The sequence below is a fragment of the Pipra filicauda genome, unplaced genomic scaffold (genome assembly GCF_003945595.2).
Source record: "Pipra filicauda isolate LSUMZ 115617 unplaced genomic scaffold, ASM394559v2 scaffold501_size416358_pilon, whole genome shotgun sequence".
In the NCBI taxonomy this organism is placed as follows: Eukaryota; Metazoa; Chordata; class Aves; order Passeriformes; family Pipridae; genus Pipra; species Pipra filicauda.
In genome coordinates this window covers 341,987-360,723 of record NW_024104645.1, presented here as the reverse complement: position 1 = coordinate 360,723, position 18,737 = coordinate 341,987, and the positions used below count along the sequence as shown (strand labels likewise).

Here is an 18,737-nt window from a genome sequence, read left to right as displayed (position 1 = left end):
AGTGTTGGTTCTACCAAAATTGTTTGATATGTTAATCAGTAGCTCTGAAGAAGTTTATCTGCAAGCATGTCCATTACAGAATAATTGTAGGTATACAGTGGCAAAATGTTTCTTTCTCCAAATATAAAAGTAATTAAAAAATAAATTCAGTGTACAGTATTTCACATGTTTCTTTGATGAGGTCATCTTTGCCATTTACAGAATATTTGGAGCAAATTTGTTTTATCCATCTTTCTAATAATCCATGAACAAGGAAAGCTTGTTATCCTTTACACAAGTAGAATAAATACATGGAATTGATTTGGATAAAGACTTTCTGTCCAGATAAAGCACATCTGAGGCTACTGAGTAACTCCATTTCATCCAGCTAAACATGTCTCAGATGTCTTGCTTACTTTCCTTTTTAGCAAACATTTTCTCAACACAAGAAAAAAAGGGAATTAGTTTTTTTTTAACCTTTAATTCAGGTTTTGTAAATAACTGCTCTTTGGGGAACTTTTACTAACTTCACATCCTGTTTGTGTTCAAAAGTTACCAAAAATGACCAGAAGCTCTTAACCAGTTTAGCTGTATTCAAATTCAGTGCATTGGGACCACAGTGAAGAAACTGATACCTGTTTATATTATTATATGTGTGTTTGCAAACGAAAAAATGAAGTAAAATTACCTGTGGTGTGAAAATCCACGAGCTGGATTTTGGGAGTGTTTTTAGTTTGGGGTTTGTTTTTCCATTTTTAAATTTACCCAAGCTGTTCTTCTTAAGTAAGTTTTAATTCATAGTATATTTTTTTGACTGTAAGTGATACTAAAGTACAATATTTGAGATACAGAAACAATGGATAACTGACAGAACCTTCATAATGATTTTTTTCAGAGCCAGGCATGTTGAAGGAACTAGACTGCAGAGCCTGCCTCTTTATAAATAAGTAGTTTAAATACCACAAAGATGCCTGTCATTGCAACTTCTCTATCACTGAGCTGGTGTTTTCTTTATTTTAAATTTCTGAAACTCTTTGTTTTGTACAGAGTAGATACCACAAGGGTAGAATTCACCATTCCTTTGAGAGAGAACTGGGCACTGCCGTTCTTTGCTGTTCAGATAGCAGCCATCACATACCTACTCAGAACTCATTTACAGCCTGTTCAAGAAGTGAGTATTTCTGACAAGTATGACACAGTAAAATTAGTCACAGAAAACTGTCCTGATCTGCAAGAATAAAAGCAAATGGGTGATGCAGTTTCTTTGACAGAGAGCTGTTAAGTCATTACTCCTCGATTTGATCAAGTAACTGCTATTTATAGCACAGTAAAACACGTATTGCATGTTAATCTAGGGGCTGAAACTGGTTGAGATCTCACTGTTTTCTTGCAAGTGGTGTTACAGGGATAAAACACAGGCATGAATCAACAATTCATAACTCTAATAAATGTTCATTATCCTCCAAACAGTTGTTGCAGTTATAAAACTCATAGTAATGTTTTAAAAGTAGATTTGAAATAAAACCAAATCAAGGTGGGTTTTGGTCGGTTTTTCTGGGGTTTTTGTTTGTTTTGTGTTTTAGTGAAGGAAACTATAAAATTAAATAAAACCTCACTCCCTCCTTCCAGAGGCTAACACTTATGGCTGTATTCATAGCAACGTTTCTCTTTAGCCTGACTTGGCAATTTAACCAGTTCATGATGCTGATACAAGCATTGGCATTATTCATACTGGACTGCTTGGACATGCTGCCCACAGCAAAGGTAACTTTATGTTTGGAAATAACCAATTTTTCTTTATTTACTGTCATAAAACTAAGGTTTTGGAGGTATTTTACTAACTAGTGGCCTGGATACCGAGAGTAATACAGATTATACACTGTCCATTGGGCTTTTATACTGCGAGTGTAAAAATTAATAAACTCTTCTCTGCAAACCTAAGCTGAAGTTAACAGTTAATGTGACACAAATCAGCTACATTAAAAGTTGGCAAATTACCAGCTTCATCCTGAATTCTACCAAAACTGACTTCCCACACCGCTCTTATTCCATATTAGTTTTCAAAAAAGTGCTACTTAAAACTGTTGGAGTTTGTTGGGCTCTTTGACGCCGATTTACACCACTGCTCTAATGCAAGACCGATCTTTGTGTCAGGTAAAATGTGTGTTTTGGTACCCCTGTATCAGAAAACCAACAGTTTAGTGTTTGCATTCAGCTGAACAATAGTTTAGCATAGCTCAAACAGGACTATACTGATCTGTTATTAAAAAAGGTGATGTTTGGTTGCTGAACTTCACTGAGCCATAACTGTTGAGTCATAGAGACATCGGAGGCTACAGAAACACTTCTTTGACTAGAGAAACTACAAAGCATCTTCCAAAGTATATTAAGTGATTAATGATTTCCTCATTCTGCAATTACTTATTTGTATCTGCTTGATTATAGGATCAGGCTTCCTTAGTTACAACATGGGCATAAAATATTAACCTCACTAGTTCAGGACATAAATATAAAGAGGATGTAGTAATGGCTTTAAATGGGATGATTTAGTGCAATATGATGCATTTTTTGCAAAAATAATAGGCGTTGAAATAAATTATAAAACATATTCATAGAAGAGCAACCATGGCTGTTAGGTTTTGTAGACATAAAAATCTCATTATTGTTCCAGGTTACGTGGCTCTATATCATTCAGATTTCTGGATTACTGCTCGTCTGTGTCCTACAGTTCTTTAATTCTATGATTCTTGGATCATTACTTATAAGTTTTAATGCTTCTGTCTTGATAGCAAGAACAATCCAGGTAGGTACTGAAATATTTTTGTGGTACTAAATAAAGAGTGGATCGATATCTGTATATACATAGATATGTATATATGTAAATGAGTAATTTTTATGCATTATAACTTTCAATTGCTAATACTAATTAGAGGCATTATGTAGTGTAAAGCAGCAAAAACATTGCCTGATCAAATAATGACTTCAATTACAGTAACTGCAGCATAACCAAGCACATCAGACACCATAATTCTGTGATTGCTATTAACATTCATGATTGTGCAAGCAGCAGTTTGGATCCTGCAAAAAATTGCATAAATGGACTTTACACCTGTTTCAGCAGGACTTGGCTTGAATTTATGGATCTGCCTCCAACAAATATTCTGGGAGAACTGGGCACATGTTGAATTCATCTTACTAAAATCTCTTTTCTTTCAAAGACTTGGATTTTTACTGCATTTACCGTTCTCTTTTTTCTGATACTGACATCAACAACAGTCTCTGACCAGAGTGTGTGATCTTACAGGGCCATTCCTGTTGTCTCTCATTTCTGACCACCTAAAATCAAGACTGTATTTTTTATAGTTAAGACAATGTCTGTGCCTATTCCCAGTTGTCTGTGAGCAGCTCATCTGGATCTGGAGCTTTTAACTGGAAAATTGCTCAAAATCCTTTCAGCTGACAGTTAGAGCCAGAAGACCTCTTTGCCATGTTTAGGTGGAAGATCTAATGAAGAGGTATTTCAAAAGGAAATTAATTGTATAAATATAATAGGGCCACTGCCAAAGGAAGGTTGGGTGCCTTCTTCCAAAACTCTGCCACATCAAGAGCCTGGGGAGCTTTTGTGATGTTGTCCCTTTGGTTTTGTGGAAGAAAGGTATCTTTATACTTGATTCTGTATACATTTTTACTTACATGAAGCTAATACAATTTGATCCTGATCAAGCCTAGCAGAGCAGCTGTTTCAAATAGCCTGTGATGCTTTTGTTCCAAATACATACAAAAAAAATACTGAAATTCTAATATTTTCTTCTTTGTAGAAAAATCTAAAAACGGGTGGCTTGCTTAATAGGCTTGGGAAACTTATCCTGCATGTTCTGTTAGTCTTGTGCTTGACTCTCCTGATAAATAAATTCATCAAGGTAAGCAAATATTTTTTTATGTAGAAAGTTGCAAAATGTATTATGTTAAAAGCTATTTGTTAACCATCTATAGTGATGTCATTAAATAAAAACTGCAGTGAGATTTCACTGCATTTCAGAGACTGCATTCTAAAAATTAAAGAGTGTTTTGCTAATCTTTTTGATATATGGATTTGAAAACCTCATAAATTAACACCAAATAATTGGTGTTAACTTGAAGCTCACCTGTAATTTTATAACAAGTGTAGATTTATATTGCATTCTGATACTGCTGAGCATTTGCATAGTTTTTCATTGAATTTACTTTTCAGTGAATGCAGTTAAAACTGAAAGCTTATTCAATTGCAAAGCACCCTTCTCAGTAAGCCTGTGGTGCTCTACAGTTTCATTTAAATGATGAAAAAAACCTGCTTACCTGTGTGACATTTTTGATACTTAAAATATAATTTCCTTTCTTTTTCCCCACTCTATAGAAAATTCTTAATCTTGAGTCAGATGAACATATATTCAAATTTCTGAAAGCAAAATTTGGATTTGGAGCAACGAGGTATGATTTAGCTGCAATTCTGCTTTTGTTTCTTTGACTTCATTAATTGAAGCCTGCAGGTTGTTCTCATTTAAAATCCGTGTGATAAATCATGGATTTGTACTTCATGTTTGTGTCATATTTTCCCTTACAATAATCTGCACAACTGCAGCTTTATAATTTCTTGTGAGAAAAGCAAACTTTGATCCTTTTTGACATCAAATTACACCATACCTGTTGACAAGGATTATTCTCTTTTCTTTAGAGATTTTGATGCCAACCTGTATCTCTGTGAAGAAGCTTTTGGTTTATTACCATTAAACACCTTTTCAAGGCTCTCGGATACGTTACTTTTTTACGTTTACGTATTTGTTCTCTTCCTTATGGCAGTGGCAGCTGTAATTGTTGCCTTTAGGAACCTCAGGTAAAATACAACTTTAAGATAATTCACATTTTTATCAATTTTCTCATCTTCAAATGGCTCAGGAACTGACAGTTGAATGCAGCAGCTACCAGTATTACTTCCACAGGCACTGAGGAAACAGTAGGATGTCTGATAGAGAGATCAGGCAGAAGAGTAACATCCTATTAAAGCTAAAAGTGTAAACTTTCCTTCAAGCTCTTTGGATTGCTGTTAAGGTTTTGCAGTTTGTGTGGGGTTGGTTGGGTTTGGGAGGGGAAGCAGGAGAAAGGTGCAAAGCACTCCCAGCTGTGCATCACTGCTGGCTGTTCCCACAGCTGATCTGTAGGATTCTGAGGTATTTAGAGAACACTAGAAGAAAATCAGACAGAATTGCTGTTAAAACAAAAAAAAGTAAATGGTTCATTATAGACCTCTCAGTTTTATAGGTACAATCTGGGCTGCAGTTAGAAGGGAGGATATAAAACTTGATTAAGCAAAAATTCAAGGAGTGTCATGTAACTAGTGCCAGTCGTCACAGATTTTAGGGAAGACAGGGTAAAAGAGAGAGGGAGGAGGTGGCAGAAAGAGAGGGCAAGTATCTAAGACATTCTGAAACTATTTTGTGACAGTTATGAAGTGAGTCATCTGTAAATCATTTTGGTACTATTCAACCAGCCTCTTAAAAAACTTTCTGCACCAATTTTAAATTTTAAAAACAAAGAAAAGACTCTGCTGCTCTTATTTTCTGTAATCCTAGATGTAATCACAAACATCACCCTAATTTTTAACACTGTCCAGTTATCTCAGTTATCCCCTGCCTGAAAAGAACAGGGGAAGACCTCACACGTTTAAGCATACTTTTTTTCTTTTAATGGGCCCTCCACATACATTGACAAGACCAGCCACCTCAAGCTACAACCAGTCCTTTCAAAACTGATTTGCTGTAAGTCTCCTTCCTATCTATGGCTTTATTGGCATCCACATATACCAGCACAACCCCACAAATCACAGTTAAATTCTTCACTCTCATCTAAGCCCTGTGAACCTCATGGGAGTAGCTACTTCAAGCAAGAAACCAAGCTTGCCTTTCTGTAAACAGTTTTATCTCACTCTAATCCAGCTCATTTAAACTCACTGCATTTCCAGAAATCTAGACATGAAAAGAAATACTTGCTGCTACATCAAGTTGGTGGTATCAGGCTTAATTATATCATAGATACAATAGAAGATTGTGGACTGATAGCAGTAGTATTGCTTTCTAGCATCAGAAGGATTCAATGCTGTTTAAAATGCAGATAATTATATGAAATATGTTTGAGAACTTAATATAACACTGTTTCTTTCTTTAATTAGTGGTTCAAATCAAGTCAAGTTAATGGAAAAGATGGAAGAGTGCACAATAACACTGAAGCCTGATGCTGCTTACAGCTTAGTTCACACAGTTCTTTTTGGATGTCTGGCATTAAGCACAATGAGGTATATATTTTTCAATTCTACTTGGGGCTTGTTTAGATGACTGAGTGTATTTTTATAAGAGTGTAAAATATGTTGACCGCAAACTTTGTAGGATCATGAACCTTCTTTCTCTCCCTGGTGTGTTTATACTTGTAGACTGAAGCATTTCCCAGAATTCTGCCAAAAAGAATGTTTGGGAGTTTGGGAACAGATATGTTCTCAAGAGCACATAGCAAAGTGCCGAGTCAGTCTTGTACTCAGTTATTTCAGAGTCCTGAAAGTCCAAGAAAATTGTCTTCAGAACTTCTCTGGACATTAACTGCCCTCATCAAGCAGCTTTAGCAGAGCTGCAGATGATCATGAAAACCTTGTGTTTTTGCAGAATGAAGTACCTCTGGACATCCCACATGTGTGTGTTTGCATCCTTTGGCCTGTGCAGCACAGAAGTCTGGAAACTTATCCTGAAGTGTGTCCATCTCTACACATCCCAGAGGGTACTTACAGCATTTCATCCAATGGGGTTTGGTCCTTATCTAAACCAAATCAAGGCTCACAGCTGAATATTGTTTGCAGTTCTCTTTAACTGGATATCTCTGATGTATATTTGTATAAATTTAGTAAGTAAAATGTATTTTCTACTGGTTTCTGTATTAAACAATTCCATTTGAATACACTAGATGGCAATATAGATGTGGCTATGAAAAATAACCACAATTTTACTAAAAAAGCCACCATATTAAGAAATCCTCAGCAGTCTGAGAAGACCTTTGCAGTCAATTATATTGAATGACAGTGTTTTCCACTTTGTAGAATATAGATTTAAATATATAGATATCAGTCCATCACTTGGGATGGGTCTGTAATTAGGGTTTTACTTGAAAACAAAATCAAAATATGGTCTTAAAATTCAAACTCTGAATTCCACTACGTGTTAAGTATTTTACATATCAATACATTAAAAATTAAATCTATTCAAATAAATGTATCATCAGAATAACCAATATTTTTTTCAATTTCTCTTAGGCACAGGTGCTTAAATATTCTATACCAATAATTACATTACTGTACATTTCATATAAGGTAAGAAAATTTTTTTCTCAATGTTTTGGCATTTTTTAAGTTACATGGGATTTCCTTTTCTCATAAAAGGATGTTGTTTTATTAGTTACTACATGCAAGATTTGTAACTGAATGGGGATAGACTACCTGAAGTGCAAGTACCTTAATGTGTATGGAATTGTGTGTAAAAGATCAGTTGGGCTCATTTGATCCAGAGTAGCTGTTTGTGGATACAAATGTTTGTCTAACTGTATATATGTAAGTCAGCAGGTGTTATTTAAATGCATAATTTTATGGAAATGGGAGTTGTCTGTTTGGCTTTTAATTAAGTTATGGATAATATGCAGATTGTTAAATTGTGTAATGATTCATTACAGGAGGAAAAATAATCTTAATATTCTATACTGTTATGCCTCATCTCATATGTTTTAAAGTACAGAATTGTTTAGTGTTCAAGTACTTCTCTGTCCAAGCAACAAAATATTATTGTCAAATGTTTAAATGTAAATACATTAAAAATATTTAAATTTATAACATGTACAAGGTTATCAGTCTGTCATAGCAGTGAGATTTAGATCATTGATTTAATGGGCAAACCATTTTTTTAATCTGTGTTCACAAAGACAAGAAAATCAGATGCTCCTTCGATGGAGCAATTGTTTCTGCAATAAGTAGTCTGAGATGAGAATATTTCTGTTAAATAATAATTCCCTTCAGAGAAACTCAAGATTAATTTCATTATTAAAGTTAGAAAGTCAGTAGTGTAAAGCATAAGAGTTTAGAAAGCTGCTACTAGACCTCACTCCAGTTTCCCTGTTTAAAACTGAAACAAAAAGTCAAAAAATACTGTTTTCCATTTAAATTGTCTTATTATTCTTCTAGAAAACTCTTTAGGACTTTTTTTTTCCCATTGGGAAGTCATTTACCATTTTCATCATCTATGAATATGACAGAAATAATGCCATTTCTTTTGACAATGGGGGATACCAAGAGCATGACATTCTGATAGTCCAATGTGACAGATAACTAGAAATAATTTTTCTCCCACTCTTCATGAGCAGATGTGAAGTTCCTGAATCCTGTCAGATTCAATTCAGAAGTCAACAGAAATCACTGATTTCATAGGCTTTAGGTCAGTCATTAGTTGTGCTCAGTCTGCCTGGGAAGCGTAATTTTTGTGTTTCTTCTAAATAAAGGAAGTAATTTTTATGGACATGAAAAACACTAGTTTTTAAAGTTCTCAGTGGGAATGAGAAATTAATCACTTCTCAGTGATTTTTTGTCCTAAGTCAGTTCTTGCAGTTCAGCTGCCAGGGGTGTGGATATTTTTGTGTGTCTTCTCTGCAAAGCTGAAAGAGTTTATGAGAAGCCTGGTGGGCAAAACCTGTCACAGGTTCCCTGTAAATGGTCAGAATAAAAATTCTTACAGAGAGATTCGGAAAGTATCCATTTCTTCTGTGAGAATGTGTTCATATATTCTCTCTTTAAAACCTTATAAGCAGGGGAAGGAGATTTTTGTAACAGAGACTTAATTACCTTTCTCCTTTCCAGACAAGAATTTATCTGTTCGCACACTGAGTGCTCAGATTGCAGGAGCAGTTTCAATGTACACCACAAAATTAACTGATCATCATGGCTAGTTTTCTGGAATTACTAGTGGGGCAGTTCTGTGTTTCACTACTTGTTGTGGTTACATTTCTCAGAAGAACTATACTTTAGTGCTGTTCCCCACAGTAGGAGTTTTATGGGATTATTAACCTAATCCCAAATAAGATAATAAAGCCTCTTTTGAGGCATGTGGTTACCACAGTCCCAAATACATCACTTGAACAATAATTTATCAAGATAAAAATGCAGCTGTAATTCCACCTATCTTTCAGATTTCAGGTACAGCATGTTTTGAGACCTATTAGACATCAGTGTTTCTGTTTACATGTGTTTTTCATTAACACAGTGCAAACATCTTTTAGATAAAGTGAAAATGCCGAAATATTTCCATGTACATCCTTTAGCTGTGCTGTAGATAACACAACACATATGATGCAGTACCAAGTCTTATTCATATAATTCAGCTTTATCTGTGTTGTATTTAACTTCACAGTAATACTCATCAATTTGTGTTTGTATGCCAGTCATTCCTAAATAAATTCTTGGTACTTAAGGTTAGCACCTGAATTTCAGCATTCTAATTCCAGGCTTTGCCAAATAATCTTGATTTCTCTTTGCTAGTAAACTATCCATTTTTATCTTCATCATGGCCAAGTCTTTTTGCTCCAGACACATACATTTATTGTAGCACATAGTGCAACATATGCCCATGATCTGAGCAGTCCTTGGCTGTACTGAACAACTCCCTGTGTGTACTGTATGTATTTATCCTTCAAACCTAAAGTCTGTAGAAATAAATTACAAAAGAAAATGTTGTGTTTATTTCTATTCTTAATATCTAATGATTTTTCTCTAAGGAGTTCTTAATTTTCATTCTCAGGCCAACAGTAGCTATAAAGAATGCAGTAGTACTTGCTTTTCACTTACATTCAGAGGCCAAAGAGTTAATATACTTTTTAAATTCAAAATAAGTGTCCTTGTATCTGAGAAGTACTGAACTCCCATGGTCATCAGTGGACTGTTGAGCACCTCCAGGTTTTTGACCAGCACAGAAGTTTCTTTCTCAATTCAGTAATACCAAGCCTCACTACCAAAATTTTCCTCCAGTGAAACCTGCTTGTACTGACTCAATAATTGCAGTAGTGTGACACTGTGACTTGTAAAACCTCTACAGCTGAGTGAATGCCACATAATAGCCCCAGCACTCAGTAGAGAGCAGTGTCCCAGGCTCATTTCCTGTGTCCCCCCTGAAGGATCCAAGCTTTCAGAGTGTTTAGCTATCCAGGCTAGTTTAGTAATGGGGAGAAGAAATTTTGATCCATTATGAGACTCTACAGTCTCATTTCACAACAGCTTAGTTTATTTACTAATCTCTTGAGAGAGCTCCTGAAAAGCAGAAATATGTCTGTGATAGTACTTCCATACTTGCCAAAGCTGCAGGGTTGTGATGCTGCCATAACTATATTGGTTGTTTCTCAATCTACCAGCCAGTAGTACTTGAACAAATGTAAATGTGTCAGGTAAACAGTTAAACTAAGTATCTAAATTGGCCCAATTATATCTCCTGCTCCCCAGTCCTCCTACCTAATTACAGTTGTAGTGAAAGAATGCATGTTTTTGCAAAGAAGCTCAGCAGCACCACATTCAAATTCCTTCTGAACGCTTGGATAAGCATTATATAAATTGGATGATTTATGGCTTTTTAGATTATCAGGTGGGTTTTCTTAACACTTTTTCTTGTAGCATTTCAGTTTTCAAGCCAGCAATCCATACTATCTAAAGAAAGCAGGTTTGGAATAGGTTTCACTGTAACAGCCTCTGTAGTAAAGACTGAAGCACAGCAATCTGTCATTAGCACTGTCATTATCTCCCTTAATGCTCCCTTCTTCCCTTGACTATTCACTAGCTTGAACAAGAAACCCTTAAATAAATCTTTGTTCTCTTAGCTTTTTTGGGGGGAGGGTTAAGCTTTAAAGAATCAGTTTCAGTCATTTTTTCTCTGCTCCAGATTCGATTTACATATTCTTTGTCTGCAGTGAATTTTGAAATGTTTTACCCTGATAGTCTTTTGGTTGGATCAGTTGCCAGCTAAGAGGGAATAATATGTTTCAGCATCCAGAACTTGTTTTGTTCATTCTGTCTTGAGTTTGTTCTGTTTTGTTTCCATTATAGTTCTGGCCAGGAATAATGGATGAACTATCAGAGCTGAGAGAATTCTATGACCCAGACACTGTGGAGCTGATGAACTGGATTAAGTAAGAGGATTTTTTCTCTATTTAAGTTAAATGCTATTTGTGTAGATCTAATGTTCTTAGTTATAGTGTTCTCCCTTATTTGTCACAGCTCATCAGTGAACTCTGGTGACCCGTGGAGATAGTTAGGGTGAGTGGGATACCAAGAGGTTGGGATATCAGAGCCCCCCAGACCACTCTGGTTCAGTACCACTGCTGTGTTTCATGTGCCTCAGGGAACCATCTGATTCCATTTACTCCCATAAGTACACATAGTTTTCCCAGCCAAAAGAGGTAAATTGGGATGTGTCAAGCTTCTTTCATCATATTTAGCTACCTCTGTACATTAACAGACCTTTACAGTGAAATCGTTTTATTTTTGTCCCCCCAACTTGGTGTCCTTCTCAACTTTATAATGGTAAACAGCATGGATGTACAATGGTAGGACTGGAAAATTTGTACTCTGCAGCCTGTTTCTTGAGCTTTAAAACAATCTAAATTGTTTATACTTGTTAGTATTAATCCCAACAAGCCTTCTAAACTGCAAACAAAATATTTGTAATTGAACTTGAACTCGTCACAGCTAAGCATAGGTGCAAAGTCTTTTTCAGGAATTTATCATTCCAACCCCACCTCATCACTTCTGCTTTCTCACAGAGCACAGGAAGGTATTTGCACAGGAAGGTGCAAACAGTTTGTAGTACTGCATGTGGAAGGGCTGAGAAAAGAGGCCAGGTAGGATGGTCCCTGGAGGGCTGTGAATTCAAGGGGTATGTTCTCTATTAACATACAGCAACTACTGAAAACTTTCAGGCTAAGTTCTTAACAGGGAGCTTCCTGAGACTTGTATTTATTTGGAACTCTGACAGTGATTTTTTAAAAAGAAAGTCAGTTTCATATTCTGGAGGAAAACATTCTGAAAGTAAATCTGAATTTAACATAATAGTAATTATAAACAACTGTTTGGAGTATTTCCTTCATATACAACGAACTTCAGTGAAACCAGTCACCCAGCCTATTCTATCCATAGCAACATATTTACACTCCATAATGCTGTATTTCTTTAATTCATAAACTAGAAGGAGTAATTCAGAAGTAAAATATATTACAAGCCTTCACTGACTTATTCTGAAAGCAGGCCAGGTTTTTTTGCATCATTTAGAATCCTTGCTGCCTTATTGACATGTTTTTGTGACAAATGTTTACCAGCCAGTTCCATTTAGCACTACTGTTTTATTAAAAGATGGTAAATGTCTGATAGTTCAGGTCTCCTGTGTACAATATATAGAGTTATATATAGATTTATACATAAAATATGCATGTGGAGTTATTCCCAGCCATGAGCTGGATTTGACTGGCTCCGATGAGAATAATGTTTCATGTGTTCTTAGTGCTGAGAATGCTAAACTGGTGCTTGTCCTCTCTTCATTTTAAGTCATGACAGACAATCACAGAGGGAGTTTTTTTTACTTAGAATTTATTGTGTTTAGAAATATTATTCCTGTAAAGAAGAGTTAATTATCTGTGCTTTAAATACCAGTCAACAAAATTTATGATAAGTTTCTCAAAGTGGGACAGATTTTCTTAAGTTTTGGCGTGTAAGAGAAATATGTTACTGTACCAACACTTGATAGTTGTGCTGTAGTTAATGACCTGTCAAGGCTGGTGTCAGGGGCTAATCATTCATTATTAAAACTCAGTATGAAAATCTCTTAATCTGTCATGTATAGCAGTGAATTAGGAATAACTCATCTGTCTTGCAATCTCTCCACAACAAGAAAACCCTTCTGTCTGCTTAGTTCTAAATGCATATTAACTTGTCCAAGTACACAATCTGAATAATGACCAACTATTAGTCTGTCCACTGGGAACTGTCTGCAGATGTATTTCTTACTTTTCCCCTTACTCAAGTTGCCATAGCATTTTCAGGAAGATCTAGTGGTTTATATCTGTACAATTACAGAGCACGGGTTTTTTTTTTTACAAAATGATCTTTCATATCCCAGTCTCTGCTTTTTCCTACCCACCACCTCATTTTCTTAGCTTTTTTTTTTTTTTTTTTTTTTTTCAAAAAAAAAAAAAAAAATAATTCAAGAAGGTCCTGACAATGCCCCAGGGATAGTTCACAGCTCTCTGTTCTCTGCTGGGAGGTACATTAAAATTCTTAGTTTTGGTCTTTCTCCCTAAGACAACAGGAACAACATGCTCATTTGTGAGATGGGGAAGAATATCAGTAGAATGAGCAAATCAATAGCGTGAACTTCCCTACTCTGTTTACTTCTGGTAAGTGCTAAAGAAGCAACGTCTTCTGCCTTTAAAGGGGAAATCTGTCTAGAATTGTGGAATATTTCCTAAGCAGTTGTCAAAAATCACAGAAAAACTTCTTAGAAATCTCAGGCAACAGCCAAAACAGTGGAAAAGTTGACTGAGCCTGAGATTCAGCAGAGCATAGTTGGATGTCAACTGTACTTGAACCAGGTGTGGGGGACAAGCAGGCAAATTTGTACATTAGTGGAAACCCCACAAAGTTCTAAAAGGCTCCTAAGGTTATGGAAATGAAATACCCGTGTTTCAATGGTGGTTCTTTCATTTAGTACTTTTTATTAATTTATATTAGTGGCTATATTTTAATTTCAAACCAGTTAAAAATTTTAGCTCATCTCTGTTATTTACATGCCTAATTTTCAAGGATAATCACACTGAAATCAACACATATCCCAGACTTTAAAGGCAACATTACACCTTTTTTTTTAATTGTTGTTCTTAAATTCTTGGGCTTATCCTTTGTCATTGACTGATTTGTCAGTAAAATTTAGGCACGAACCTGACAGTGCCTAAGAACTAGGTTTCCACCAACTGTGTAGGTGCATTCCTTTATGTGAGCAAAATCTGCATGCATAAACTTGAGGCTGGGACTAACAAAAATGCATCTTGTTGCTTTTTCTTTGTGGCTGTCGTTTTCCATTTTTGCAATTTTCAGTCTCTCCAAACCAGAGGGAAAAAAAAGAACCATGACAGTATGACTGAATATGCTTTACTGCCTATCACCTCCAGCTAATCCTGTGATATTTTATTATAGCACTCTGCAAATAAAAAGAGTTTATTTTAAAGAAAAAGAAATATCTATCGTGGTGTATTTAAGAACCCCTCCCCAGAATCTCCTTTTCTCAAAGCCTTTTACTTTGTAGATTCATATCAGACTCGAGCACTAGTAAAGGAATAATCTGAGGCTGGTCAGATTTTATGGCTTTGAAAGCCAACTACAGGGTTCATCTCTGGGGGAGTTTTAGTAGAAATACCCATTTTATTTCTAATGGTGCAACCTGTAATTGCAGTGTTGGCCGTTTCTTCCTTAGTGCTGCCTTAAAACCAGCTCACAATAATTTCTTAGCAGTTTAAGAGAAAGAATTACTACGACTTTCAGAGTCTGTGCAAGTACTTCCTGTGAAACCTTTTTATTTTTAATGAGTTATTCTTTAGTATTTATATAATTCTCTAAATTCTTAAGTGTAGGTAAAGAAAAGCTTCCTGCAATATAATATAGTGCTTAGTTTACCCATTAGTTCAGCTGTAATTAACTTGTTGAAAGCTTAGAGCTTCAAAAATAAATGAGATTATTTGTTCAAAATGCCATCAGGTCTGCTTGGAATGGCATTTAAATTATATAATGTAAATCAGTTTGACCTGTAAGTCCTTGTCATTATTTAGTGACATTTCCTAGAGAATAAATTGTTTGCAGGTTGGGCAGTGTGGTATGGAGCTTGGCAGAGAGCTATAAAACAAATTATCCTTTCATTTTATACATCATTTGCTCAGACAGTTGTAAAAATTGCTTCGTTTCTGTGTAATAGAGAAGTGTCATTCAGTGGTTTGCAGCACAATGGGTGCAGTGGGTGCAGAGCAATGCAGTTAGTGCCTGGCTCAGACAGGGGCATAGGGGAAAGAGCTTCCATGGAACGTGGAAGTCATCCTATCCCTGGGAAGTATTCCTTAGGGTCTCTCCAGCGGCTCCAGTAGTAGCAGCTGTTGGTCTGGAAACATCTGAGCTGGCCCAGTGAAATATGGACAGTGATATGTCTGAAGGAGTATAATTCTCTAGGACTTGGAACATGTAAATCTGAGTCTCAGGGAAACATCTGCCTTCACCTGGAACACTGGGGTTTAAACTCCATCCAGGACCAGAGCACATAAGCCAGTTGTTAAAAAAGGGAGGGTCACTAGGTTGCTTTTAAGGTACAGGGAGGAGTGCTGGCAAAACTCTTACTACCTGGTAAATAAAGAATGCACTCAGCCCTTCTGGGCAGGAGTGAATGTTTTTGGAAAGGGGAGGAATGGAGCCCTGCATCTTCTACGTGATCCATCTTCTGAGGGGAGACCCCATCAGGGTCTGCAGCTTCCTCACCAGGGGCAGCACCAATCTCTGCTCTCTGTGACCAGGGACAGGACCCGAGGGAACAGCTGGAGCTGTGCCAGGGGAGGTTTAGGCTGGATCTCAGGAAAAGGTTCTTCCCCCAGAGGCTGGTTGGGCACTGACCAGGCTCCCCAGGGCAGTGGGCACAGCCCCAAGGCTGCCAGAGCTCCAGGAGGGTTTGGACAATGCTCTCAGGGACAGGGTGGGATTGTTGGGGTGTCTGTGCAGGGCCACGAGTTGGACTGGATAATCTTTGTGGGTCCCTTCCAAGTCAGGATATTCTATGATTCTACATTTTTGACAAGCATTTTTACACGTTATGGATTAGGGGCACTCACTGTTTCCTTTAGCCTTCTTTTTAAAGAGAAGAGGCTACAGTCTGGTTTGGCTTTTTTTGTTGTTTGCTTGTTTTCCTGTGGTTTTGCCTTTGGTACTTGTTGGGGGGGCTGTATCAGTGTGTTTAAGGAAGTTTGAGTCTGCTAGAGAGACCATTATATTTGCAATCCGAGGTGCAGGGTTGCGTTGGTAAGGCCAAGGTAGGAGCTAAGTACTGCAGAGCATTTTAAAATTTGAACTAATCTTGAACAAACACAGAAACCATTTTATCACACTAGAAGTTGCCCGGCTGAGGCATCAACACAGAAACATGTTGAAGGTGCTTTGAGAATCATCTTTTTCTTTCAGGTATCTAAACTGTACCCAGTCTCTCTGAGTTTAGCCCATGTCCTTTGCAGCTTAGCCTAAAGACTTGTGCTTTCCTGGAGATTCAGGGATGAGTCCTGGCTGACAGCCTGTCAGAGCCATTACATTAGCATAAATTCTAACAGGAATTCATTTCTTTTAGTGAAACATTTACTTTGTGACACTTGTAACTTTGAATATTTTAAGTAAAAAAAAAAATAATTTTTAAGAGATTAAATATTTTCAGACTTTAAAATGAAACTGGTTTTCTAAAGTGCTGAAGAACTAGTCGATCAGTAAAGTTAAACTGGCCTATTAAAAATACTGTCTCTGGCCTTCCTAGATGAGATTAATGTACCAGTGCAAGAATTCCTTGGAAGGGTTTGTAATTATTAATTCATTTGCTAAGCATAATCTCTTGAAAGGCGATAATAAAATTTAATACTTGTCTCTCAACGTTCCCAAGCCGATCATGGAGCTTAAAGACGACTGACTTTAGAGCTGCAGTTCCCAAAGGCTCCCTAAAGTGCACCCAAAGTGTCACAGTTACCTGAGTACTAGAGGTGCCATATATGCATGCACAGGGATGTTAGGCAACTATTCACACTCTAATTTCATTTTACTCCATCTAATGTGTGCTTCTTTCTGCTGTTGTAGTCTTCATAGACCTTTCCACAGAAATGTGCCTACTAAGGACTAGAAAACACTGATGGCCAGTTTTAATTAGCCTGATTATAGGAGTGTCTGTTGCCTGGAATTTTTACTTTTCTTTCTGCTATGCCCTTCTCTTGTGTCTTTACATACATTTTAGATTGTAAACTTGTTGGGGGGAAGGTGAGCAAAAACAGTTTTTTCATTACGGGTATTGAAACAATCCTAAAATACCAAGGCTGCTATTTAGATAACAATTCTAGACATTGGCTTGGAATTTCAGAGATCACACTACCAGTAAGTGCCAGCATTTCTATCTGGCATCTTCTGCATCCTCCCCTGCCCCAAGCCTCAGCATAACAGTTTTCTTTCCAAGTGAATGGTGAATGCCAGGAGAGGAACAGGAAATTTTACCATTCAGAATAAATAATCCATTTTATATAAAGTACCTCTATATATCACACGGAAATCTAAGTCACAATAAGTTTTCTGAAATATTAAGAGAATTAGAATATAGAATTTATCAATATTCAAAGGCTTTATGAACCTATGAGATACAGAAATAATTTGAAATTTTCACGATCATGTTTTCCTTAAATTTCCTCATCATGCTTAGTGAATTTTTTATTTGCAGTTAGAGTATTATCACGATTTATCCACTTTATCCCCTATATTTGAACAAAACACCATTGCTTGAACAGATTACTCCCTGAACAGAGGCAGAAAAATATTTTTGCAGTCTTTTTTTTCCTTCTGATCTGTCACAAGCATTGCAAAAACGCCCCTACAGAGACTTCCTCAGACTTATCAACGTTTGTTTAGGTCAAACACTCCAAACACAGCAGTGTTTGCTGGGAGCATGCAGCTATTAGCAGGAGTCAAACTGTGCACTGGACGGACCTTAACTAACCATCCCCATTATGAGGATAAGAATCTGAGGGAGAGAACAAAGCAGGTAAGAGTGTTCTGATTGTTTAAGCTAATTCTTGTCCATGTCAGTGGCTCCACTCCAGAAAACAAATATCCTCTCTAATAGCACATTGCAAATGGCATCAGGTGCTTTACTCGCTGAGGTAATTCACTGTCAGACACAGGCCCAGGATTTACCTGCTTCTGTGAAACTCCTGCTTTGGGCATCTGCTGACTCACCTCTGGCAGCTGGAGTGTGTCTAAACTGCTGTGCCTGGGTACTCAGCTAGTCCTGGGGGCACTGGTTTGGGTTCTGTTGGCATCAGTAGATCCTGGTGCCCACGTTAAACCCACGTGGAGCATTTCTTGATTTGCCTGATCCTCCCTTCAGTTCCTAGACCAGCACAACACATTTTAGATAGAAACCACCCTGAGAAACTCCATACAGAGCTGGGGACCCTGTTTTCAACTACCCTTTCCTGTAACTTAGACATTCCCCCAGTCTGCCAGCACCATCCAGTGTTGTGTAGTCAGCAGCAGTTCTGTTGTGCATCCGAGTAGCCATAACACACAAACTCCAAGTGGCTGTTGAACAAAGCATTTATATATTGTTTGTATAATAGTTAATTCAAGTCACATGGTTTCTTTCTGAGCCAACAAAGAAATAGTGGCAGTGTCATGTGTCCTAGAGCTTAGATTTATCTTGCTCTCTAGATTTATCAGATCTATGCCAAGCGATCTCCTGAGGACGTGCACGGAATCCTGCGGTCCTTTGGCACGGACTACGTGATCCTGGAGGACAGCATTTGTTATGAGAGGAGGCACAGCAGAGGCTGCCGCTTACGGGACCTGCTTGATGTAGCCAATGGCCATGTAAGTGTTGGAGACAAGATTTAGAAACAAA

The 18,737-nt window shown here is 37.1% G+C and overlaps 1 protein-coding gene across 5 annotated transcripts in view; it reads left to right on the top strand.

Annotated features, from left to right (window-relative positions):
* DPY19L3 (dpy-19 like C-mannosyltransferase 3) overlaps positions 1–18,737 on the top strand; it is a 33,907-nt gene that overhangs the window by 11,385 nt on the left and 3,785 nt on the right. For 3 of the 5 annotated variants that reach the window (XM_039386790.1, XM_027729546.2, XM_039386791.1), the window contains 12 exons: positions 1,027–1,150; positions 1,609–1,743; positions 2,651–2,782; positions 3,798–3,899; positions 4,373–4,446; positions 4,691–4,849; positions 6,182–6,304; positions 6,666–6,777; positions 7,307–7,363; positions 11,123–11,205; positions 17,747–17,879; positions 18,548–18,706. In XM_039386790.1, the coding sequence (XP_039242724.1) occupies positions 1,027–1,150; positions 1,609–1,743; positions 2,651–2,782; positions 3,798–3,899; positions 4,373–4,446; positions 4,691–4,849; positions 6,182–6,304; positions 6,666–6,777; positions 7,307–7,363; positions 11,123–11,205; positions 17,747–17,879; positions 18,548–18,706 (1,393 nt within the window). Of the gene's footprint in view, positions 1–1,026; positions 1,151–1,608; positions 1,744–2,650; positions 2,783–3,797; positions 3,900–4,372; positions 4,447–4,690; positions 4,850–6,181; positions 6,305–6,665; positions 6,778–7,306; positions 7,364–11,122; positions 11,206–11,293; positions 13,225–13,369; positions 13,465–17,746; positions 17,880–18,547; positions 18,707–18,737 lie in introns of those variants that run through there. The other 2 variants (XR_003542218.2, XM_039386792.1) reach the window with 2 other exon arrangements.